This window comes from Nanorana parkeri, unplaced genomic scaffold (assembly GCF_000935625.1).
Source record: "Nanorana parkeri isolate BGI_ZX_2015 unplaced genomic scaffold, ASM93562v1 scaffold187, whole genome shotgun sequence".
NCBI lineage: Eukaryota > Metazoa > Chordata > Amphibia > Anura > Dicroglossidae > Nanorana > Nanorana parkeri.
In genome coordinates this window covers 1,433,921-1,461,009 of record NW_017306455.1, presented here as the reverse complement: position 1 = coordinate 1,461,009, position 27,089 = coordinate 1,433,921, and the positions used below count along the sequence as shown (strand labels likewise).

The following is a 27,089-nucleotide window of genomic DNA, read 5'->3' as shown; positions in this document are numbered from 1 at the left end:
TTTGATTAAAAAATAAATACATTCGGAAAAGGTCATTTCACACTGGAGTAAACTTAAAGCGAACCTTTACACTCAAAAATATAATTTTACCGATGCATCCCTCTACGTATGATGATAAATAATAACAGACATATCAGGTGTAAAATGCTGGGATTATGAAATACTTGCAGAGCATTCACTTCCCGCTTTGAAAGTGCAAATGACTTCAGTTTGCCAAAGCATTGCATCCTGGGAAGGTTACATCAGCAGAGCATTGCTGGGAAATCTTATCTCTGGGAAAAGCATTTTCCTCCCGAGATGATGAGCATGGTCAGATGGACCTAGTCACATGTGCCAGAAAGTAATAGGAGATCTAGTAATCTGCCCTTAGTAAACATGGCCACTGTCAGAAGACTGGAGAAGAAAAGAAGAATAAGGTATGTAAAGAATATAAAGCCGGCAATTATCTAGAAGTATGTGTTTGTAGATTGTCATTACTAAACATTTCTAAAAGGTGTGTTTGTTGTTATTTTAAAGATATGGGTAAAGGTCCGCTTTAAGTTTGCTGATGGTTTCACTTGACGGAAGTTCTCTTTTAATACAACATTTCCTTCCACCTCTCACTGATCAAACCTTAAGAGAGCAGAAGAGGGAGCCCAAGTCACCAGCTCTTATGTCTGGGCATTACTGAGTAAACCAATATTACTGCAGAAGCCATTTAAATGAGGAGGGCTGACACTGTGTAAAAAAAACGAGCCTGTCATAGATTTAGATCTTGCATCTAACATATTTAGTTCGGAATGTTTCCATAGACATTTTCCTTCCTCAATCTGAATATGTTCTCTGTGTTTAGTGGTCTTTAAAATAAACCTCTCAGTGAATTATGACAAAAGGCAGAGAAGGAGTTTCACCCAGTAATCCAACAATCTGTAAAGTTTATTTGAATAACTAAAAATAAACAGTATGTACACATCACAAGGCGAGCTTTTATGGTAAAAAAACGTGAGAGTTCTGTGGAAAGCATGGCCAGCAGGAGGTTCTACTGACTCACCGAGACAACATATCCAGGACTGCAGAGGGATCCATGGTGTGGACTCACTACACTGCAATATGGAGAGCTGACCTAGAATGCTGTGCTGGTGGCAGGCTGGTATTGACGGATCAGAATGACAAATATCTGAATGACAGCCTTTCCTTACGCTCACATGGGATAATTCAGGACCACATCCTGTTTGGCCAACTCCAACAACATAGGATCGTCGAAAAACTTGCTGATGCTTACATCTTCACTCAGGCCCTGAAATATGAAAACATCATATGAGTAATGGCCTCCGTAGTAAGTCAACACAATAGGTGAATAGCTGGGTAACACATAGGGGCCGATTTATGAAGCAGTGCAATACCAGAAAGCGAAAACCAACCCTTCACATTTATAAAGCTTAGCAATGTGACTACAAATGTGCCTAGCACTCCGAAAACAGCAAATTGCTATTAGAAAATAAATGGAGGGTGTGAGGTACAAAAATAAAAATGGATGGAAAGCCCAGTCATGTGACCACTGGCTCTCCTCCAAACACAAAGTTCTCTCTGCTGCATTGAACAGATATAGTATAATGGAGAGGGGAGCACTGTGAGAAGGAGCAGTAAAGCACAACTACTGCATACTAATGGAAAGCAGCTGCTTCAATGTACATACATATTTGCATATCATATAGACTTGGTTCCTAACATAAATGTTAGGATGATGATTTACATCAAACATCTTTTACATAATAACCAAAAAAGAAAAACCTGATACGATGATACATTCCCTTTAACAATGACTCCCAGCCTTCAGTCTTGCACAGTTGTACAGGCTCTTCTCCTGGACTGAAATTGCTTACTATGATTGCACTGCACACTGAAGAACAACTTTGGGTAAATCCACTTGAAGTGAGACAGTCACTTTAAAGCACATGTGTCAAACTCAAGGCACAGGGGCCGAATCGCCTAGACTTCTACTTTCAGATCTAGGTATTAAGTTATTACTAAAACCAGTGAGAATCGAATGCAGAGGCAATTATGATAAAGATTAGATACATTTATATAGTCTTACAGGTCCCTTTGAGGGCAACCATAATGTTCCCACGATTAAATTGAGTTTGACACCCCTGCTTTAACGATATGGATGACCCAACAATGTACAGTCCTCTAAAATCTAAATAAAGTGTACTTCCAAACACTGAAAGGTGTTACATACCTTCCTACGCCTTGTCTTAATCATGAACTCCCTGGCAAGGTGAGGGGCTGGCTGGGGTTCCAGAGGTCGAATAATGATGCTCTTGTCCAAGGGGTCTCCCGGCACAATCTGGCATTGGAATACAGTAAATCAGTGAACACAGAATTCCAAAGGAGTACTGATGAGATGACTTAGTCTTAACTGTTTCCAACTTACCTGCCAGTGATGGAAAACAGACAGGCTGAAGGCCTGTCCCTGGGTGTGTGTGCGCAGATCTGTCTCAAAACCAAAAGAATCTATGGCAGGGATGAATGCTTTGATGGTGTAGAGTGGGGATCCAGGTATAGGGGCGTCCTGTGTGACGTGGCCTCTATAAGACAGAACCAGGAAATGAATAACTTGCTTCAAAAGGAGGGACAATTCATTCATTGGTTATATAGACAAAGCAGACACCCACCTCCTCCTGGCCAGGACAGTATACACAGCAGAGACACAGTCAGCGGGAGCTTGCACTTCCACAAAATAATATGGCTCCATGAGACGGGGTGTGGCCTGCAAGAGAAACAATGATAAGTGACCCAACATCTTTCTTTCATTCATCAATAAGAATGCCAATACCTGAACCTGAAACTCATTGATGTCATGGTGGAAGAAGGGGACAGGGGTATATCAAGACACTGGAACATATAATGCTGCCAGTCACGTGAAGCTCTTTTCATATCTGTGTTTTGCTACCTTCTGATGTGAATCAATGTCACAAGGTCCTGCTCTTTTATACGCATGGTGCGTTCAGTGTGGAAACAACTGTCCAACTAGAAATGAGCAATCCACAGAAAAGGTTCGACTATCGCCTGAACAGCTACAAGTCTGAACGTGCTTTCAGGGCAGGCTGGAGCTTGTCAACCAGAACAGATTACTGGAGCGGTGACATGAATTCCCAATCTTACTGTTAAGCCCCACACAGTGCCAGACACAACTGAAATGCCAAGTCAGCATTCAAATGTCTAAGAACTACATGTTACTCCCAGCAGCCAATTAGATTTTCATATGTATTCTACATTACACCCTACAAACAGGTACAAAAAAAAATAGCATTTCCCCCCCCCAAATTCATGCTGAAATGAAACCTTAACAATTGAATTCTCTTATTTTCTCCCTATTGGTCTGTTAAATATACCACTGACAGCATTTTGTTATGTCTGCTTGATAAGTGCAAACATTCCTGTTGATCTTGGCATAAATTCAGAGCTGTCATGTGTCCCCTGCACACTTCCTGTTTCATCTCAGGGTCTACTTAGCTCATCTTTGACTCCAGACTAATCTGCCTTTATATTTTTAGCGATCAGAGAGTGGGCATGGTTGAGCAATCACTAGGAATTGTTTGTACTTGAAGGGTCTTTAAAGGCATAAAACACAGAGAAAGTATTGCAGAGGTGCGCTGCAGATTTATTTTTATTATTTTGCCTTGACATTCTTTTACTAAAAAAGTTCTGTGCTGTTCACGGGTTTCGGATAAAACAAGAGCCCTGGGGTAAATAAAGACAATCTAATGGCAGAGATATTCAGAAGTCTAAATATAACCTATTACTTTTGTCTGAGTTTTTGGGGCTAGCTCAGAATATTGGTCTTCACCCTTTGGCCATCATACTGTGCTTTTGTGTTCTGCTCCACCACTGACACCTGCCACATGCTGAGGAAGATAAGTGGACACACACAACTATAAATGTATTTATTTTACTGCTTCCCGTTAGGGGCTTCATAAACAGACCTGACTGATGCGGCCAATCGTTCTCTGCCCTTTCTGGGTTGATCCCACCAGCTGTGTGTTGGGCAATATTCAGTTTTTCCTCTATTTTGGCAGTGAGACTAGTTTGATGGGGGCTCCTAGTATGCTGATGGTATTCAAGAACTAAAGGTTTCCCCCCATCAGTTGGTGAAGTGCAATGACAGGCTAGGCTATCAGATGTTGGTCTCTCAGCACCATCTGCTGATAAGATTCAAACAATTACAATACAGTCCTGTGTCACCAACTGAGAAAAAGGTTTTAACATGAGCGACACACAATCTGCTTTTCAGAATAGGCTTACCATGACAAGTGTTTTAGGCTCTTCCAAAGAGTTTAAGGAAAAGATTTTGGTTGTTTGGCTAAACCAAATCCACACACATACTATTCTGTGAACAATCCACATGCCTTTATGTATCTATCAGCATGACGAATGTGATGAAGAGTAAACATTTCCAGAATAATATGGTATGGGACAATGATGACATTAAGGTGAGCCATACAGGGCTTGAATTTTGGCTGATCCCTTCTGAATCAGCCAAAAATTAAACCAGGTATGGCACTGTCAGAACCACATGACATCACAAACGTTGATTTAAAAATTGACTGAGCCAGGTGGAGAATTCCTGGTTGAACAGTGACTGTGTCCTATTAGATATAGGCACTGTTCCTGTATTAAGGCGACCATGGGTGCTGCAGCTGCCTGAATACTGTAGCTGGCAGCAGAGATTCCTCCATCAACACTGTTTTAGTCCCGTGTGGCTAGCTTTAGACTTAGGGGGATTACAACATGCAAACAAAAAACAGGAGTTCACCATGAGGAAGGCAGAGTATACCACTCTGCGGGCTGTAGGAATGATCTGTCCGCCACCACGATGCAGTGGCTCCTGCGCAATCACAGCATCCAGGATCTTGAATTTCACATTCCTGATCACTGAGAGGAAGACAAATGCTGAGTATCAGAGGGTACATTTCAGTAGAGCACAGAATCGATACTTACAAGGTAAACAGTTAATCAACCTCTAAAGACAGTGGCTACAGCCTTATTAGCATGCACCACCAGGATTGCAGCAAGTTGCTTGTCATCTAGGTTAAAGTATATATTTTTGTTGTTTTGGATAGCGTAAGCGATGGGTAAAAGTTGACAGATTTTTTTTTCTTCTCTATGTGTCCCTTTGGGGAATGTAACTGTCACATCTGCCCCAGAGACAAAACGGGAAGTCAGAGGAAACTCACCCAAAGTAAGAGGAATCCCCTATGAGACAGTTGTCACCTGATTGGAAGATTACACCTTTATTTCATACACAGAGTAGTCCCCTGTAGTGAACATGTGTTCTAGTTATTTCCTATGCTTAGTAAATGTGTGTAACATAATTTAACTGTGCCGTTTCTACATCATCAGAAGAATGTTTAATTCCTGCCAAAGAGGCTTTTTGGTGTTTTTTCTAACTGAATTCAAAGATTCTGTGCATGTGATATATTATTTTCTTAACAAGAATAAGGTTGAAAAGTTCCTTGTTCTAATACTCACGTTCATCACAGAGAGGCCCCTCTCTTGTACCCCACTGGAATCCTTGTACTATACTGTCCTTTACTGAACTCAGCAGAGCTTTGTCCACCTAGAAAAATACAAAGAGGTGACTGTATGTACGGCTGATGTACATGTGAACAAACATCCCAATATTCTGTGTAAAGGTAAAGCAGAGCTAGAGCAGCAGTGCATCAGATTATTCCATCTAGCAGCTTGTTTTCATTAGGTTCACAAAACCCCAATATACCCAACAATTTAAAGAAGGCAATATTGAAGGCAAAACTGACACACAACATGATAAAAAGGTGGAAGCCACAAATGTCTCCTTCGTAGTCCTGGACTTTGTATCAACTGCAAATCCATATGAATGCAATCTGACAAAATAGCACATAGGCCCCATGTATGTTAGATGTGGGTTTTGTGTTGGGGGTTTTAAAGTTTTAATTGGGTGGATTTATGTGTTGTTCATATTTAAATATTAAAAGTTATAATTTAATATTTGTGGGTGTTGTATAATGGTGGATGCTGGGGAGTCCTGGAGGCTTTTACGCGCTGTACACAGTAGAGGCCTATTTTTTATTTTTCATTATTTGACACACATAACAGGCATTGATGGACAATGAAATGCATTCATGGCAAGACTCCTTGATTGAACTTTCAGAAACAAATTAGGCACTAATGTGGCATACAAAAGCCACCCCTATAATGAAAAGAAACTTCTCCTACTGTAAGGTGAAAATGTGGTCATCTTGCAGCTGATCCTTTCCCATTACTGAATTACCATGCCTTGTCCTGCAATGTGTCTTTATAAGGAGGCTGCTATCTTACTGAAGGCAGGGCTTTGCTTCCTCATGTCAGAAGCTCTAGAATTCAGAACCATAAGCAGCACCATAGTAATATCACATCACTCCAAGTCTAGCAGTCTCAGATAATAGTGCCACAAACTCAATATACACAGCTGTACACACAGGAGTTCCTAGACACCCTCACATACTAGGAAGACATGGCTATTTTTCAAGAGGAGTAAAAGGTACATTTTTCAGGGTAATATTTTGGCACAAGTCACACTTCTGGGTGTTTGTTATAACATGGCAAATTATTAACATTTTGAGTTTAGCTCCATATTAAAGTAAGTGATACTTGTACTGGAGTGGGTGGGACTTTCCGGATGATGGGCTGTCTTATGAGAGGTGTATGGTTTTAAATATATACCTGAAGATCTGTCAATGTGTACATAAAAAACTGTGAGCTAATAATAATCATAATAATATATACAAATATGTTTTAGCATCAACTCACTACCTCACTACCCTTTATTGGTTTTTATTAGTTCCTCCCAAAACGTTTCTTACTAAAACAGTTACTTTGGTTTGCTGTTGCTTGGTATTGCTTTACATTTAACACACATGGCTGCAAACAAGACACATACCTCAGATGGCAGAGTGTCATCTACCAAGATGTTAGGTCCAGTAATGTCTGGCCCGAAAGCCCAGATAGAACGGGCAGCCAGCAAATCCCAGTCGTATTTGGTCTGGAAAAATTCTCCTAGTTTCTTCCTGTTGATCAGCAAGATAAATGGTCAGGGAGAAAAGCAGCTAGTGATGTGACCCCCTCTAAAAATAAAACAATTTCAGATGCCTGCGGGAGCTTGGAATACCATTACAATACAACATTTAACCATCAGATGGAGAAGAAGCTAAACTATGGAACTGCATGTAGCAAAGCAATCGTATGCAAAATATCTGAGTTTTTATTCCCCCCTTCCCTTGAAAATCACCTTATTAATAGAAAACAAAATGGTGGAGACAAAACTCTTGAAATATATTTTGCAAATCTTCAAAAGACATTGATGCAGGCTTAAACTCCCCTTCATTCATTATAGAACCTACCTGTTCCAAGAGATCTGTACCACTTCATTTTCAATGTCTTCAGCCAGTCCTTTCTCCAGTGGTTCTGCAATCATTGTGATCTTATTCCTTCACACAAAAGAATACATGTCAACCATAAGTAAGAGATCATATGTCCATAACAAACAGCAAAAACAATTCTTACTACGACTAGAAACTACAGAAACCGACAAATGGCAGTGTAAAGGAAAATGGACAGCCGGAATACAAGCTGCAAACACAACATGTTATTGATGAATCCTTACTTTTTATTTGGTGTCTCGGCAAAGCACTTGAGTGATGAGGTTTCCACAACAGTCTCACAAAAAGTCACCACAGGATCTGCCACCTGCAGGGCCAGTCAAACATTAACATTGATTTTGAGGAGACCGTGTCACCAGGCCATTCATTTCAACAACAATCTTACTATTAGATTATATATGCATTTAACAGATTGTGGGCATGTTATTGACCTGCAAAAACCTCCAAAAAGCCCTGTGATTGTGTCTGGGTGCCACATTCTCGGATGTAATGGTGATGTCAGCAGCGCGCCGCTGACTCAGAGATGTTTTTCAAGTAACACTCTATAGTATTCCCTTTTAATCCTCTATTAATTGTAAAAAGGTAAAGGGCGAAGTAGCTGGGCCAGTACAAACAGTGAATTGACATACCCAGAAGAGGAGAGGGCTATGATGTGCGAGGGGGGGAGCTGTCTGGTTGGCATTGTACACTTGGATGGTGAGGACCTACCAACATCCTAGGAGCGTCAGACAGCAGATGAGAGCACCGGCTGCTGGAGGAGTGAGGAACAGAGTATGTATTTGTAGTTATTTCTTGGATGGGGGTACATCAGAGCTCATACTAAGAGAGGGAGAAGCAGTACAGGGGGCCAGCCGGTTGTGCTACGGTACTCCTGTGCTAAGATCGAACATGAACATAGAAGGAGAGAGAGAATGACAGAGAGTCAAGATCATAAGTCTACTGCTTTTTCTTTTACTATGCAGTCTCTGGGGAAAGGACAAGACCTGTAAATATTACTGAACTACAGAATAGAAATTGGGGTCTTCAGCCATGCCAGACAAGATTTTGTGGTCTGGCAGAGCTATGTAAACTTTAGGCATAGATGAAAAGAAATATAAATCCATCGACAGGTAAAATAATTCCATTTTAGCCTCATTTTTAGCTGTTTGCCTGCAGTTCAACTTCAGGATTCATGATTACGGACATTCTTTTCAAACTTTGCGTTCACTAATCAAACCGAAAATGCATACATTTAAATGTCAAACAACACATCATTTCACAAACTGTTCTAATGAAATAAAACTAGCTATATTTGAACCCACTAGTTAAAGAAAAGGAAACGGAGCTAAAGAGAATACAAAGCTTAGGCCTGGGAATCCGGTTTCTTTTATCCTATGGGAAATAAGCCCTTTACTTTGATGGCCACACTCACCTTAATGTCAATCTCAGAATACATCTTGCGGAGGTCGTGCATAACACAGTCCAAATACAGCTCTCCAGTACCCAGGATGACGTGTTCCCCAGACTCCTCCACCTAGACACATGTACAAGGTTATTTCAGAGGAGAATGCATGATACAGGAGCAGCACTGTATATAGGACACTCAACACTACAGTCCATAAAACTCCAGTGCTGAACATCTAATGCACATTCTCAGTAGTGTTCATCGTCATCAGTAAGTTTCCTCCAATGACTACTGATTGATGGTGGAAATTGTCTATAGAATTAGTTGCTGTGATGGACCCATGGCAACCAATGATGGATACCAGAAACGTACATTACCTTGGTGGTGAGTGAGGGGTAACTCTTGTTAACTTTTCTTAATCCATCTAACATCTTTGGCAGCTCTGATGGGTTCACGGGCTCCACAGCAATCTTAATGACTGATGTTGTATTAAATTTCAACGGCCGGAAAATCTGAGCCTAGAAAGACAAAATGTACACGAGGTTACTATGCCGATAGCTACAAGTTTTCAATATTACACATATTCCAGAACAGAAGAACTCCGTATTTAAAGTGTAACTCCAACCAAGCTTTTATTTTTTCCAATTTTGCTGATGCGCAAAGGAACCTCTGGTTTTAACTGCTGCCTGTGTTCCCATTGGAGAGATTTCTATACACTTCATGACCCAGAGACACAACAGGAAGTAAAAATCTCCAAAAAAAATAGCTTTCACGCTACTATTGCTCTGGTGACAATACTAACATTTGACATTCCCCCCTCACCTTTCCTTCAAGTTATAAATGGTGCCCAACAGTACCCGATACATGGATGCCCCTATTGGTTAGGATGCTGGTATGTCGAGCAGTTTCCCAATTTGTTGGTGCTGCTGAAAAATGCCTTCAAATAAGCCAGGCATGGACCTCATAATTACCTCCTCATTGCCTCGTGGCTCAGTGATTGTGGCAGTCTTCACAATTGGCTGGTCCACTCCCTCAATAAGAACCCAGTTTCCGGCTGGCACTCTGCTCACTTCAATATGATACCTGTGGGAAACAGAACATTGTCACTATTTGTAGGATATGTTACAGTGTTGGAAGCTATGCCCCTGGCCAACTGTGGGGCTTAGGCAAAAAACTGAACAGGCTTTTCTAGATAGACGACCAGTGGACACTTACTACAAATCAAATTATAAACGGCTAAATTAGACTGATAGGCTAAATTACTAAGCACATTAAAAGATAAATGTAGACCTAGTATCACATATCTTTAATTATGTCAACACATTCTAAGTAATATGTAGATGTAACCCTTACAGATATGTATTATTTCTGACAAAGATCACATTACTACCCCAACAATGCCTTCATTTGATATTCACTCCAGAAGGATGGAGCTATCTTTGTTAAGGCATCATTCAGGGTCAGTGTCTACTTCTTGGACTGACATGCTGACTCAGGTAGGACAATTAATCATATACTGGTGTCAGTGCAGTTCTTGTCTGTGTTCACAAATATCGGAAACAGAGCAGCACCTGTCACCTTGCGACAATGTACAAATCGGAGTGATCACTGAAGTAGAAAAGACTGAACAAATGCTTTCTCCTACCTGCAGCAGCCTGATGGCAACATTTTGCCTAGGCCAAGTAACTAAACTCAATTTCCAGGACTGATTTTTAATGATAAAAAGGTAGAGCTTTTCTGAAAAACTACACAATTACAGTATATTGTGATGTGTCAAGAATTTAGATCTCCAAAAGTCAGGTAGCACTCCTTACCCAAAATCCCAAAGTGTTAATGGGTGCTCGAAATGGCAGCGCATGGCGCCGCACACGATACAACTTGAAATAGAGATGTCATCAGCACGACAAAATCCAAGTCAGTGCAAATCCATTTATTGATAGATGTCACTCAAAATGTCAAGCGTTTATGGGGGCCGCACAGGGTCCCCTTCATCAGGCTCAGACAAGTCTACTCTGAGCCTGATGAAGGGCACCCTGTGCGGCCCCGAAAGCGCTTGACATTTTGAGTGACATCAATAAATGGATTTGAACTGACTTGGATTTTGTCATGCTGGTGTGCTGATGACATCTCTATTTCAAGCTGTGTCAAGAATTGTCATGTCTTGAAAGATTCATATTAACTTTTTATGAAGATAAGAGGTATGTTTAATCTAGAATGCATGCGAGTTAAAGGCCTGTTTTTGTGGACTCACCTGGCCACGGACACCCACAATCTCCCCACAGTGCAGACTTGAGAGTCCTCTTCGTCTTCTAAAGTGTAATTCTCTCCCAACACTTTCACTGGCTGCCCGGCCTGAATAGTGCCGCTCAACACCCGGCCAAAGGCGTGAAACTGCACCCCGTCATCTGTGCTGTACATCTTGGTGGTGTGACACATTAGAGGTCCCTAATGCATATAGCAGAGACAAATATTACAGATTGGGCAAAGTAGGCAGGTGTGTCATTGTACAAAGCAAGTCAAACTGAACTGATTGTACAAAACTACTGTGTGCAATTACCTTGCAAAAAAACCAAACTACACTCTTATCACTTTGTTAAAAGAGAAATGCCATGAAAAAATTGGATTTGTGTACTCACTGTAAAATCTTTTTCTTGGAATCCATTGAAGGACACCGGAATTTTTTAATCTTCCAGTTATGCTGCCAACAAAAAAGGAGGATTGGACACAGGCAAACAAAAACTGAAGGCCAGCCAGGATATCCCCTCCCACTACCAGCATGCCTCAGTTTTGTATCAAAGAGGTACAAAGACATGATAATCATAAAACACAGAGGGGTGGGACCTGTGTCTCTCAGACTCACAGAAATCTATTTCTTGGAGTACAGTACAGGACACAGCAGAGCTGAAGTAAAAGACGTCCATCCTCCTAGGACCAAAACTGGGGCATGCTGGTAGCAGGACGGGTTATACTAGGCTGGCCTAGAGTTTGTTTTTTTCTAGTGTCCAATCCTCCTATAGACAGCAGTATTACACAAAGGTTAAAAGCTTCCTGTGTCCCTCAATGATAAGAAGGAAATATGATTTCAGCAATTCGAGTTATGCTACTTATTTTCCAAAAGTCATATAAAGATATACAGTAAGTAAAATAACCACATAATAAAATCTGAAGAAAACCATGGAATTTACAGCTCCCTTTGCTATGGCATGAACCAGGTTTATGGTCAGGCTTAGACCGTGGTATAAATATAAAGGTAATAAAAGCAGAGCACCAAGTTAGACGATATAACCCTTGACCATCACCCTTTCTGTGCAGTGTTAAGTGGTGTCCCTGCTGGTTAGCAGACTTGTTTCAAGTCTGCCTTCTGAGCACCCTTTTGCTCTGCCAATAACAGCACAGACTTGGGGCCTCGACACACACACAAAATAATAGCACAAAGCATATTTCAGGCTGCATTATGTTCTTAGTGTTTCTGAAATGGAGAGATTATATGAACTCACATCTGAATCGCACTGGCTCATTTCTTCTCCTAGCTCGGAATCAATGCCTCCATTGTACGTGTGTTCAACCTTGATTTTTGCGCCACTCTTAGGTGAAGGGATGTGCTGGACACACATATCCACAAAACCTTTACATTGCAGAAAAGGGAAGACGAAAGACAAATGAATATGGTTAAAGACGAGATTGCAGCGGATGACTCAATAGACTGTCTGAGCAATATGACCCCATGATCCTGCACAATGAAGTACCCCTAGAAAATCCCCCAGCACACACTATGTTCCTGCCCATCTTGGCACCTGCAAAAACACAATGAAGCCAATAGCAAATGTTGATACAGAAGAACGTTATAGCATTGAGTCACATTGGGATTGCAAGGAAAGCATAACTTTACACACAGGTAATGAAACAATCATTTAGGTCCAAGGCGACTAGATGTGAACAGCTCCTGGTGTCCTTTAGAATGAAATGAAAGTTGATTGTAGCCAGGTCTTCTCATCCAACATCAGTACCTGACCTCACAAATGGACACATATAAAATACACAAATAAATGAACAGCCTTCCCAGAGGAGTACAGCCGCAAATAGGGAGTCTACTGCATGTTATTGCTCATGGTTTTGTATTCAGGTGTCCAACAATCATACAAGTGTGATGGTCAGATAGACAAACATTTGGCCATTTAATATATATAAGCAACGTGGAACCACAAGACATACAATGTATATAAAAAAAAAAATTATGATGCCGTGACGTTACCTGTAAACTCTCCAAAAAAGCGGTTACACACAAGCCTCAGCAGAGGTCGGATGTTCAGTTTTAGCTCCTCTTTAGTGAGATGGATCCCCAGCTCCTCCAGGGTCTGAGGCAGAGTCGTGTCTACATCGCCCACCACCTACTCGACAAAAAAATTTAAATGAATAATTCCGATCTGTGCACACCAGGACCAAAACCTACACATCCAACCCCAACAGACCTGAGCTAGGATCTTGTAGAGGGGTTCCAGGACAAACTCCACAAAACTGCGCTGGGAACTGCTTGTTGGAGCTTTCTTGGTAAATTTTCGACTGGAGAATGGTGGAAAAGGTAACAAGTTAGAAATGCATAGAAACAACAAATCCCAAACTGCAACACACTACCCAAAAATTATTTAAAAAAGAGAAGCTAATGGAAGATTTGTTGGTATGGGTTCCTTTGGGTACAGTTCATTACAACTATGCACATAAACACCGAACACAAAGGGTTTAGTGCCCTTGGTTGAATTCTTACCATGAGTACAATAACTGCATGGAATATGTTCTCCATGTGTTGTCCCAGATCCCTCCCCAACACAAAATCATATAAGTACTTTGAAGTGAGCCTTTAGCAAGGCTATGGACATTCAGGAATTTACAGTACTCTAAGCAAGCAGTGAATGGTTTTTAAAGAAATCCCTCACTGACCTCTGTAGCTGCATGCACTGTGGAGCAATTCGTCTAAGGCTGCCTGAGGCCTTCCATCAGCAGCTAAGCTACTCCTTTCCAGCAATAACTCAGCAGCTCAGCTTACCCTGCTACTATTCTCAGAAGTAACTCAGCAGCTCTGCTCAACCGGCTCTCTCTTCTAGCAGGAACTCATCAGCTTTCACATCTCAAATGTGAACACAGACCAGGAGCTATGAGATGGAGTGAGCTGCTGAGAAAATGACTTGGATCATTTCAGTGCTTCTGCTGAGAGGATGAATCCTTCCACGCTGCGTACAGCTACATAAGTACATTTACAGCTTGTTAAAACATGTGAATAACTGAATTTCCATAGCCAGGTCACGGGTTCACTTTACGTGGTTTCACCTAGTGGGCTCTAGCATGTGCGCTTGACTGTGGTGGGGATATTACATTGTAAGCCCCTTAGGGACAGACACTGAGAAAAATGTGCAAATCACATAATAAGTAAAATAAACAAATAACAAAAGTGCAAACCTCATGTAGCAATATACAAGGGCATAGTTATTAATAGCTACTAACAACGTTTGCCTACATATAAAAGGTGCCTTCTTAAGAAAATACTTACGTTTTTGGATTGAAGTAGATATCGCCCCACAATCGTTTAGAAAACTCCAGATGGTTAATATCACCTACAAAAAAACACAACAATGTTACAATATGCCTCTGATATTTTGAACCTTAGCTGTATTAAGGAGGTTATAGGGGTTTAACCCCTTCGTGACTGACGACGTACAGTGTACGTCGCCAGCATCGGGGCTGTTTAAACAGACTCCCGGCGACTTTTGCCGCCGGGACTCTGTTTAAACTTGTAGAGCCGACTGTCGGCTTTACAACAGAAGCGATCCTGGCGACTTACCTGTCGTAAAGGTTTGCAGCCAAACAGCCTACACTTCTACAGACCAGTGAAAAGTAGAGATGTTGCCCACAGCCAAACTCTGCTAATCATCCTATCTGCACTAAACCACATTATTAAAAGAATTGAAAAACCGGCAGCACCTCCAGCATCTCTTCCTTCCAGTTTAACATGACTGCTAAGACACTTTTGTAGTCACAGTTCAGCCTAAGCTTTTTCTCAAAAGAGAAGAGTACTGCACTCAACAAACCCTTTATTTTACCAAAATTTAGTTCAAAAGTCTTCCTAGAAAAAATAAACAAAGCATGGTATTTGACAACACCAAACCAGTTAAGCCTGGGGTACCCCCACACTCAACCGGCACACACAACATGAGATGCATATTTGTAAAGCAAGGTTCCAAACAGTTGAGGTCCCATTCACATCTAAGCGCATAATAAACACACCTGTCGTGTGTTACCGGGTGGCAGGTGCGTGGTCATTAATTTGAATGGCACCTCAATGCACCGCTCCGCTCGTGTGCGCTGCAAAGCATGCACTACCTTTTTCCACCACACTGCATGGTATTGCGGTGCCATGTGTAGTGCTGCATTGAAGCACACTGCAGGCCAGAAGGGTGCACTGATGTGCCATTCAAATGAATACGTATTGTGCGATTAACTCAATGCTTAGATGTAAACGGGCCCTAAATGTTCACTCAAAATTTCTAAAATGTAAATCACAGGTGCTTCCAGCATTAATAGTATTAATGTACCATGCATAAATAAGCAGACCAATTAAGTTGCCAAGTCCTATCTCAGAAGTATACCATTGCAAACATCTGTGTTGCTCTCATTGCCTCAGCACATTAAAAGGAGAAGTATTGGGAAAGTAAAATGTACTCTTTCCAATAGTTAGAGCCAGCGTGCGACACTGCAGCTGTCACATGCCGGCTCTATAGATTGAGAACTGAGTAATCACAAAACACTGATCGCTCAGCTCACAGCTTCTCCCTGCAGGGATTCCCTCTCGCTGGAGGAACAGATGGGGAAGGTGGCGGGCTCTGGTTCTAAAAAAGCAGAGCCAGCTGTCAATCAGGCAGCGGGGTGGATTCCGGCAATATTGTTGGGAATCCTTCCTGGCTGCAGCACGGTACTTTGCTGTCAGCATATAGCGGGCAGTAGCCCTCTATATTCGGACCTTAGGTCACAGGACTACAGTAATAAATGTCCTCCTGTGACCCAAAATAAAAAAAGAGGGTTGGCTATAGTTCCCTTTTAAACACAATATCCATATGCAAAGGGTTACATCCCACAAACCTGCGTTTCCTAAAAAAACCCGAAATACCCTAAACTTCAGCTTACTTCGTCGTATGGAGTCGCTCTCCTGCTGCAGGAACCAGTGGGAAGTCAACGTCAGTAAGTGATAATGGAAGTTAAATTTCAGTGATTCTGTCACTGGTGAAGCTGCCTGTCTGCCACAGACGTAAGGTAGCGGGCAGTTTATTCGTCTAGCACCAAATACCTTTTCCTTTCATTTAAGTTCCAACATCTTATGATTCTTTGATAATAACAGCAGTTTTTCCCATTTTTACAGATAAGTGTCATTTTTTACCCCTTTAACGTGTGTTATAACATTTAGCTATGATATCATACATTAATTAGTATAAAAAGTTAACATACCGTAGGTGTCTGCATAGATTTTGGCAAAAGAGCCCAGGGTGAAGCAGATGCTGTACTGTGAGCTTGCAAAGCAGACATTGCCCAGAAGAGGAGACAGAACGAGATTCTCATCTGTGGAATACATGCTGAAGATAAAGATGCACAGTTATTACAGGAAGAAGGAACTCACCAGTAGTAAGCACTAGTAAGTGAAGCCTTCAAGAGACCCTTTCACCAACATTAAAAAATGGAGGAAAAAACATAGAAAAAAAACAAGTTTTTAAATGCCTACTTGTAGTGTTTCCCTTTCCAATTAATTTTGTATTCGCTTGCTGTGACTATTTTCGCTACGGTCAATTCCTTAACACATCCACCCTTCCTCCTTTCACGTCACAGCCCTCTCCCCTATGGGGAATGCCTAATTACTCTGTGCTGTCCCAGCTCCCCTGTCCCTCCCCTCCCTACATAACCCTTTATGTCTCTGCCTGGTAGGAGCGAAGGGGGAAAACTACAGTGTCACTCGAGTCTGCTGACATCACAAGCAAGATGGCAGCACCCAGCAGCAGTCTCAGAGCTTTTGGAGGTCTACACAAAAGGAGGTAAGTACAGGTAAATAATAAGCATAAAATATGTCCACTGCAATATAATCTTATGGGAAGATTTAGGGTGAAATTAATGGTCTGGCAACAGGGTCTCTTTAAAGTAAACCTGTGCTTTACCAAAGCAGTGGAAAGCAACGGGTTCACTTTAATGTCACCCATTGCAGCAGTTTTCCTTGCAACCACTTTCCCTTTGCTCCCCTGCAGAAACTAGAAGATAATGCTCCAAGTTCCAGCTGAAAACTCTCACTACCTCCACATATTAAGGCTGGGTGTTTGAGCAGCCACTCACCAAGCACCAGTGCGGTAATGTGGGAGCAGAAGGGAGCCTCCTATACAGAGACGAACCTGATACGTAAACATACAACTGGAGTGACAGAAATGTGACTATATGCATCTGAGAGGGATAACATTAAAGTTAATCTCGTACTCTGCCCTACATGGGGAAAGCACAGCTTCAGTTCTTACTGCAGCACTGAAAAGGTCTACTCACCTCAGCAATCCATTAACCTCATCCACAATGTGCCTCAGCTTGTAATAAGCATCAGTAGGGGGAAGTTTGAGCTCCAGGATCAAACGGTCAATCTTATTAATGCAAACAGTGACAGCTAAGCGTTCCTGCACGGCATGCTTTATCAGACGCTCTGTGTTCAACATGACCTGTAAGGACAAATAAGGGAAGCAAGTTAACATTGTAGATACATGAATGGGACACAGGTGGATAAAGTGGAACTGTGCCAGAGCTGCTCATCTGAGGACGATTCCATGGGAGGTTAAGTGGTACCACTTCAGAATATTGGTCAGAGACAGGATTAAAACCTATGATGTGAGCACTTGACAGAAAGGTGTTCCATAGTACATGTAGGGCAATAGTCTCTTTAAGAATGTTCACTGTTCCCTTTTCGTCTTTAAAAGTGAAATACAACAGAAGCAAGGGAAAGAGCGTATGGGTGCACAAACCAGCCATGGTATAGGAATGCTTACCCCTTCAGCAGCATCAATGAACAGGACAATCCCATCAGAAATGCGAAACCCAGCTGTCACCTCATCCGAGAAGTTTACATGACCTAGAAAGCACAGAAGGTAACATTACATATATTTCTGCTGCAGGATAGAGGAACTTCTCCATAAGGACAGTAACTAACTGATGTCTTCATTTTGCACAAATGTTCATATTGCATCAAGTGTCATCCAGTGATGGGAGAAACATGGGGCTTGTTGTTGCTTACCTCCTTCTGAAATTGCTAGCTGCCTGGCTGTTATACCCTGACTTGGAACAAGTATGCAAGTCAGAGAAATGTGCATCTGTGTACTTGGTTAAGGCTGGTGACTCAATGAATACAATTCAGAGTGACAGCCATCCAGGAAGCTAGCATTTTCAGGAGGATATGTCAGAAATGGCTGGGTCCACGGTATTTTGTGACAGGTTTCCTTTAAAACAGAGATACAAGGCAGACTATGTCACCGCAACAGCATAAAAATGCATTATCTGCATAAACACTTGTATTGAATTATAGAGGCCTTCTTTCTCATCTTGTGATATGGATTCTTGTCTGGCTAAATTTCTTCCCACCTTTCTTCTATACATTCTAGGTCACTGACTTGAAACAAGAATGCCTATAAGCAGTTATGTGTTCACTTGCTGCATGATTGCTTTGGATCAGTGATTCTGGAAGGACTAAAGCCAGAAACAACCGGACAATTAGCATTGTTTAGAAGGTCAGTATTATCAGCCTACATATTTCTCCAAGTGCAGGTAGACCATTGTTCCAAGTAGGGTTGCACAGATACCAAGTACAGTACTCGGTACAAGTACGAGTACATGTACCGATACTTTTGAGCTCCAAGACTACACTAGAGAAAAATTAAAAAATTAGGAGGCAGCTGTCATTTGTAAGGAGCACACGGAGCTCCTGGGATTTCTACATCTCTGTTTTAATGCACAATTTTGTTTTTATAAATATAAATAAAGGGATGCACAGATACCAGTTTTGCGAGTACGAGTACTGGTACTTGCCGAGTACTTACAAGTACTGATACATGTTTATTGTCATGTCACGGTTTTTCTAAAACAATACAGACTAATGATTTCAGGACAGTGGTGGAGTGCCAGAGCCAGGTCCGCGCTGCAACGCTGGTAGTTCTCATGAAAATGCCAAGTATCTGCACTGGTACTCGAAAAGTATCTGTGCATCCCTAGTTCCAAGCATATGAAGTGTTAAGGTGTCAATCTTCTCTACAATAAAGTTGAAACTAAAACATCAGGCCATTGTCAAATATATTTTACCCCGAGGTTCCTTTACTCTCTGGGGCTTTAAAGGGCAAAGCTACAGGTTCACTTTAATGTCCCTCTCCCTAGCAGGGCACACTCTTTCCTTCACTACCCTGATGCTCCACTGAGCCCCCATGAGCAAGGAAAGAGGCCCGGTGTAAGCTCCAAGTTGCTTTAGTCAAAGCTTACACAGGGCCAAAGCCTCTCTCCACCCCCCATGTTACATTGGTGGATCAATCACCAAGCATCAGTGTTGCCCAATTAAAGGAAAGGGAGTCACATGTTACTCCAAACCAGGACTTACCCAGTACTTTCTTTGAGTGGAGTTTCGAAAGTGTGCAAATGTGTGTATTTGCTGTATTTGGGGGAAGAAAACAATAATCCAAAACTGATGCTTTGGCCTTCATGGACAAATCACAGGTTTGCTTTAAAATGTAGCTCCTCATAATGGGCCTTGTTCACACGAGGCCTAAAGACTATGTAGATACAAGAAAACAACTAATATGATTCTGCCTAAAGGATGATCAAATCAATCTGTCATTGTGGAAAGTATGAGAACAGGAACAACAATCTAACCACCACATCCAACAATTTCACATACCGGGTGTATCAATGATATTGAACAAGTAAGATTTCTCCTTTGTGTCTGGAAGAACGACGGTTACCGGCGTACTCTTCATACCGACTCCTCTCTGCGGAAAGACATCATTATTGCGTGTTCATACACAACCATAAACTGCTACATGCATACATCACGATGCAACAACTCACCTCCTGCTCTGTGAACAGAATGTCAGTATAGCATAGCTGAGGAAGAAAAAGGGAAAATACATCTGATTAACAAAATAAAAAGGTGATCTGGTAAAACCTGATCACAAAGCTGCCTCAATGATAAAAGTGGCTTCATGTATGCTAGGGTTATATACACTGACTGAAATAGTAAGGAACACATTTCCTGCAAAGGGCTAGAGACACGATTGATAAAGGTTGGAGGGTATAGCAAGTCTATTTGACAGCAGAAATTGGGGGAAATTAAGAAATACTACCCTGGCAGTGGTGCTCCACCACATTGCAAGGAATAAATGCTCATTTTTGTCTAGGTTACCATTAAAAATCAGTCTTATTTACTGTATTCCTCCGTGCAGCCAATTACACCAAAGCTGCTTCTTTTCAGCGCTCCATCCATTGGTCACACTCTGACATCATCACATACAACGCAGGACCAGCAATCTTGCATTTTATGTGAGGGAGCCGAGAGCGCCAGCTGCCCGGGGAATGAGGGATAAGGCAAGTCAAACTGCTTTAGCTTGATAAAGTTTTCTTACATGGCATATAAGGATCATTACATTTTTTCCCCCAAAGTGCAGGCAATACAAATACACTGGCGGCATAGTGTTCACGCTCTATGTGCATCCTACTTTGCAGGGAAAGTGTAGTACATGGTCACTGGAAAAAAACGACAGGCACTCACATCCTGATCATGGCGCTTTCGAATTTCTGGATGGGTTTGCTCGACCAAACAGTCCACAAAGCAGGTCTGAAAGAAAGAAGGTGTAGATATAGGTTGCTGTGTATTTTAAAAATGATAAAAAGGGGTATTGAAATTGACCACAATGTCTTCATAAAGAGAACCTGTTACCTGCAAATATCATATAGGGGCTTGCTTGCTATCCCCTTTGTGATGCTAATAAAGTTAAGCGTAAAAAAAAAGTAAAGATTGAAATATTTTTTTTTTAAAGCAATGCTATCAACCCCTGGCATCTGCATGCGAATGCAAACGCTTGCGTAGGGCATGCATGTGTAGATAAACAGCGATAATTCCACATGTTAGGTATCATCGCAAACAAGGGATGCACCGATACCAGTTTTTCGGTATTGAGTACAAGTACCAATATTTTTTTTTCTGGACTCGCCGATAGCGAGTACCGATACCGGTGCCCGGTTATGAGGAAGCTGGGCGGATCATGACCGGTTGCCCAAATACTCGGTATTGGCACCAATACTAGTATTGGTATATATACGTATCGCAAACGTCAGAGTGATGGGCTTTCAATTATCTGTGGGCAATTTTGAATAGCATAGTTTCTCACTATTGCGCTGTAGCTTGTAATTTTATGGCTTAACGTGTCTGGTATCAATTTACTCAGTGACCTTATCTTTTATATTTTACAAAAAATGGGTATTATAATGTTTTTATGTGCACTAATATTTATCTTAGAGTATTGTTCCTCTGCTTCCAGAAAATGTATAATTGTTTGGGGGATAAAAGTAATTTTCTATTCAATTATTCAGATTTTAACATGTGTGAAGAATTGCTCCAGTACTGTGGTTAATTATGTAACAATCAATACAGTGCTGCATACATTTTTGTCTTCCACATCTGTCTGGAGTTCAGCTTTAAAGAAGAACTCCAAGCAAAACTTGTATTAACCCTTGCAGTGGGGATCTAAAGATCAGCTTGCCTCAGAAGACAAACGTTCATATTTTACTAACATTCCATTAGAAAAAACAGATTGGAAACTTTGCACTCTACATCTTTACAAGCTAGATCTTGAAGGTCTTTTCTCCAATATGATTTTTATTTGATTATGATTTTTCAGTGTTACTATGCTTTGAAAAGTGAGAATAATAGTATCTGGACTCATTTACAAAGGAGAGCTATAGTGGCTAACAACAATATTCCTTCACCGAAGCCATCTTCTGATTGCCTTCTACAGCATACTGTTATTTCATGCATCATTATTGCTCTCATTGATTAAGCAAATACGTATCGTCAGTCATCTACCTTTCCATGGTGAAGGTGTCCACACAGAGTGATGTTCCTAATAAGCTCAGAGTTATCCATTAGATCAGCAAGAAATCTAAAAATAGAATATTCAAAAAAAAGGATAAGATAAAAGCTGGACACTGGGGCATTGATGGATGAACTTGTGGGAAAGGATACTTACTCCATGGAATATACAGTGGTTGGAAGCCCTTGCTCCATCATAGAGAACTTCTTTGCCTTCACTGGTTTAATAATGGGCTCTATGGGAAAAAAAAAAAAAGAAAATGGTGAATTATATAGAAAAACAGCATAGACTACTAAAAGATGCATTTAAAGGGTAAGTTCACTTTCTCACAAAATGTGAAATAAATAACTTACCCACATCACCTCAACACCTCCCCTGGCCCCCACTCAAGTCACATGTCTGAAGTCCCCACCAGCTGTTGTAGTGGTCCATACACTGGACTTCCCAGCACTGTATAATGGAATGCTCATAATGCTTGCAAATGATGAGCACTCATTGTTCAGTGTGGTCACATGACCACGCTTATCAATGAAAAGCGCTTCTGAGCTAGGAACTAGGTCCCAGAAGTAAGAAGCTTTTATATAACAAATGTCAGAGAAAGCCCACCCCAGAAAATAGATGTAAATTTTAGGAGCAAGGGTGAACAGTGGACCTAAAGTTAATTTTTGGCTACAGGCTCCTTTACCACAGGGTAAAGGGAACTTTGCCAAGGGATGTTACTGAGGGTTAACTAGAGGACACATAGACCCTTCACAGGTCTCGGGCATATCACAGAATAAGTCTGTGATCTGTAACACTAAAAAAAATAAAACAAAGCAGTTACATAGTTCTAAACTATGATCACTGCAACAATCTAGTACACTGATGACAGAAGCAGAAACTACTGAGGCCATCACAGTCCCTTTAAGAGCACACATTATAGAATGTGACATCTCATCTTGAAGGATCAAGTAAAGTGGTACATTTCTATATACTATATAGAAGGCCCACAACAAACTAATATAGTATTCCACTTACCTGTCAGGGGCTGAGTATCCTCCTCCTGCACAATGGTCTCCACCTCGGGCCCATACACTTCCTCTGCAGTGGGGTAATACTTCTTGTCCTCATGGAGAACAACTTCCATTCCTCCTCGATCCTCATCAGGATCTCCCATTAATTCATCATCATCGTCATCTTCTGCCTGGAGCCAGACAAAGCACCAATGTATTGTTACAGGACAGAAGTAATATCAGTAAATTAATTGGTAATGCTAAGCTGCACTGCTGCTAAAGTGGGAGAGAAAACTCTGTTTATCTTAATGTTAGTTTTATATTATGTTTTGCAGCTACATTCAACAGGCCGGGATTTTTGCAGATTACGATTCAGAGTAATTCTGAAGAAGAGTATAAAAAGGATTAAACTGGAATAATAAGTGCTTGAGGTTCACAGCCGTAGCACCCAAGTTGTGCCCTCAAGCAACGCGGGTCCCCATCCTGCAGTAACTGAACTCAGCTCCCCCTGCTCCCCCTCCAAGCAGTGACTCAGCAGCTCAGTGCCCTCTGCTCTTCTCCTCCTACCAGCGATTCAGCAACCTAGCTCATTCTCCTTCCCCCCTCCCAGAAGCGACTTGCAGCTAAATTGAACAGACCAGCATTTTCTGCTGATTTAAGATTTCAAGCAATTATGAAGATGAGTATAGAGGAAACCAAGGGGCTCAAACTGATGTAACTCATCCTGGAAGTTCACAGCAGTAACACTAAAGTTCTCCCAGGCAGTTCAACTCTACACTACCACCCTGCTTTCCCTCTCAGCAGTGACTCCTTACACACCCTCCTTCCTTCTTCAAGAAGTGAATCAGCAGCTCAGCTCACCCTGCTCTCTCCTCCTGGTAGCCTTATAACCTTTAAGGTAAAAACACAGAGAGTGGAATTTATCAATATTGCAGCAGACAGATCTGGAGAAGTTTTCCATAGTAATCAGCTTCTCTCTTCAGTTTGTTCAGTTAAGCTTTGAAAATGAAAGACAGAAGCTGATTGGTTGCCATGCACAGCTGCTCCAGTTTTGATAAATTCCCCCCAGACAGTGGGGCAGGTGAGCTGAGCTGCTGACAGAACGACTTCTGCTGTGAACATTAAGCATGAATTGCTCAACAGCATCTGCAACTCCAGGTCAGTGGGGCTTATTTAACCCTTTTGCTGCCAAGTCATTTTTTGGCACACGTTAAAATCCAGATTTTAAGCCTGAAAAGGACTTTAGACCACCGAGGAAGGAATCTGGTGGTAGCTCAGCCACTGGAATCGCTTCCAGTGTAAAATAGGACACAGGTAAACAAAGTCCCAGTGGCTATGCCAGGAGTCTGTTTACAGGGGCCCACAGCCAGCGCCATAATGGATACAGCGCTGGCAGTGAAGGGGTTGAAGCTGAATAACTACTTGCTACAAATGCAAATACTCGTAACCATCTATATGTAAAACAGTCCACACATATGAATTCCAATAAATAAAGTGAAAAAAAATGACATCCCATGCATTCCATGTCTGCTTAGTTCAATCTACTGTTACAGAAATGTGCCTCACCACATCAACATCTCTGTCATCTTTGCCCATATCATCATCATCGTCGTCATCATCCGAGTCCAGCTCAGGACCAATGTAGTTACCAAACTCATCATATGGGTCAGTGTCCATGTCTGCAGATCCTGGATGTAAATAAAGCAAATGTAATGTATTATAACCATTCCCCTATGTGACAAGACAGATCAGAAAATCAGCAGCTAGGACACCACAGAGGGAAGCAGGGCGGGTGTACAATAGGCACACAAAGCTGATATTCTGAAGGGTTTGTCAAGACAAAATACAAAAATAAACCATTTTAGTTTAGTATATCTCTGGAATACATCTCCCCATGTTTTATCCATTGAAACACGCAGAACAATACTGATTGATGTGCCAGAAATATAAAGAGCTTCTTACTTTCCCCTTTGGCATGACTCACGGTTCTGATTCCCAAAGCAAGTGGTGTCAGTCGTGCTTACTTAATTTCTGATGGATGACAAAGAACCCAAACCTCCCCTCCACCATCATTGTCATCTCCGCAACCTCTCCTTGCACACAGGCAGGAAACAAAATAAACCCGACAGATGTTCTAACGTCCTTACTAGCAGGGAGCATGTCTGACCGAAGCAGAGAGACCACTGCTTCCATACAGATAGTTAGGGTGTCCATACACTGTGCGAATTTTGGCCAGACAGGAGGTGGTGAACTGACTGAGCATGGGGGGCAGAGAACAAGGCTCCCACTCTGCAGCATGCTGCAGGCAAGGTCCCTAGCTCTTGGTGTGGAAGCAGTGGTGTTTCTGCAGAGGTCTGACACACTCCTTGCTGAGTCAAAGCTCTCCAATCAGTGAGGAATATGAGCTTTGCAGATTGCATTCGGGGGCAGAGAACAAGCATGCTGCAGGGAAGGACCCTTGCTCTCTGTGTGGAAGCAGTGGTCTCTCTGCAGAGGTCTGTGCAATAAGTATGTTTTGCACGCACGTCATTAAATAGACGTATTCTTTCATTGGAGTGTCGGTGTCCATATTTATCTCTGCAGAGGTCTGACACACTCCTTGCTGAGTCAGAGCTCTCCAATCAGTGAGGAATATGAGCTTAGCTGATTGCAGTAGGGGGCAGAGAACAAGCATGCTGCAGGGAAGGACCCTTGCTCTGTGTGGAAGCAGTGGTCTCTCTGCAGAGGTCTGTGCAATAAATATGTTTTGCACGTACGTCATTAAATAGACGTATTCTATCATTGGAGTGTCGGTGTCCATATTTATCTCTGCAGAGGTCTGACACACTCCTTGCCGAGTCAGAGCTCTCCAATCAGTGGGGAATATGAGCTTTGCTTATTGCAGAGCTATAGGACGGACTCAGCAGGGGGCAGAGAACCTGCATGCTGCAGGCAAGGACTCTTGCTCTTGATGTGGAAGCAGTAGTCTCTCTGAAGAGGTCAACTCCTTGCTGAGTCTCGGAGCTAGAGCTCTCCAATCAGTGGGGAATATGAGCTTTGCTGAATGCAGAGCAATAGGTGTGGCTCAGGATGTGGCCGCTTTAGAAAGCAATGCACTGTAGGACATTGAACTCCTATTGTTGTGATACACCTGGTATGTATTTAGCTAAACCGAGGGTCCTATTGGGCTTTAGAGACCCGGTCAACAGAGTATTTATTTCAACAACAAAAATCTTCCTATAAAATTACATGTGCATTTTACCTATTTTATGAATGTTAATGTGACATTTTTTCTGTATGCATTGTGACATCATCAGCCGCTCCTCGTCCAATCAGAGAACACCTTGTAGTCAAAGAATTCTCTGAATATTGGTGGTGCCAAATGAGCGACTTTCTGTGCCCAGAGGAACCACTGCCAGAAGATCACAGCTATCATGGGGCTACTACAGTGATTTCCAGCATCCCCACCTGATATCAAATATCTTACATTTATCCAAGCTGAACCAATAAAATAACCTGTAAAATGTAATTCCTGGAGCCCTGCTTTATAGTCCTTGCGTTTAGGTACAATTTTGTAAGCTGGTGGCTGGTTTTCTTTACATGATACATTGTTATATGGGCCTATGACAGGTTCTCTTTATATAATACATTGTTATAGAGGCCTATGACAGGTTCTTTGTATATAATACATTGCAAAAAAACCCTATTACAGGTTCTCTTTATATAATACATTGCTATAGAGGCCTATGACTGGGTATCTTTATATAATACATTGTTATAGAGGTACAAAGGGAGACGAGAGAAGGACCGAGGGATTTGGTTCCAGCAAGTCTGAGGACAACTTTAGGAATGTTCTGCAGCAGCATTCCTTCGCTCTCTCCATTCATTCATACCGACTTATAAAGCATATAGACACAATGGAAAAACCGACAGTCTACGGCCCCTCATATCACCCCCCGTAACCCGGAACGTTCCCCCTACGTTCCATTCACTCACCCGCTCACGCCGCTCTCTCACACCACTTCCTGCGACACCAGCAGCGAAGGACCCCCGTGCTTCCCAACACACGCGCCACTGAGGGCTGCCCCTTTATTGCCTGAAAGACACGACACTGCAAAATGCCATGTTTATATTTTATATCGGCTCTTTTTTAAAATATCCT

At 41.9% G+C, this 27,089-nt stretch overlaps 1 protein-coding gene across 1 annotated transcript; it reads right to left on the bottom strand.

The window, feature by feature from the left end:
* Positions 1 to 897: 897 nt before the first annotated feature.
* On the bottom strand, positions 898 to 27,001 carry EFTUD2 (elongation factor Tu GTP binding domain containing 2). The gene is made up of 28 exons (XM_018555206.1): positions 26,924 to 27,001; positions 24,515 to 24,636; positions 22,974 to 23,139; positions 22,113 to 22,191; positions 21,950 to 22,025; positions 20,636 to 20,701; positions 19,936 to 19,971; positions 19,766 to 19,856; positions 17,877 to 17,959; positions 17,386 to 17,552; positions 16,315 to 16,439; positions 14,366 to 14,429; positions 13,293 to 13,383; positions 13,076 to 13,211; positions 12,321 to 12,448; positions 11,075 to 11,268; positions 9,795 to 9,906; positions 9,201 to 9,341; positions 8,851 to 8,952; positions 7,664 to 7,746; positions 7,401 to 7,487; positions 6,941 to 7,067; positions 5,512 to 5,599; positions 4,796 to 4,914; positions 2,655 to 2,749; positions 2,414 to 2,567; positions 2,219 to 2,326; positions 898 to 1,276 (listed from the first exon to the last, which is right to left on the bottom strand). The coding sequence occupies exons 2-28, from the start codon at positions 24,623 to 24,625 to the stop codon at positions 1,181 to 1,183; spliced, it is 2,925 nt and encodes a 974-aa protein (XP_018410708.1). The 5' UTR covers positions 24,626 to 24,636; positions 26,924 to 27,001; the 3' UTR covers positions 898 to 1,180.
* Between the last annotated feature and the right edge of the window lie 88 nt (positions 27,002 to 27,089).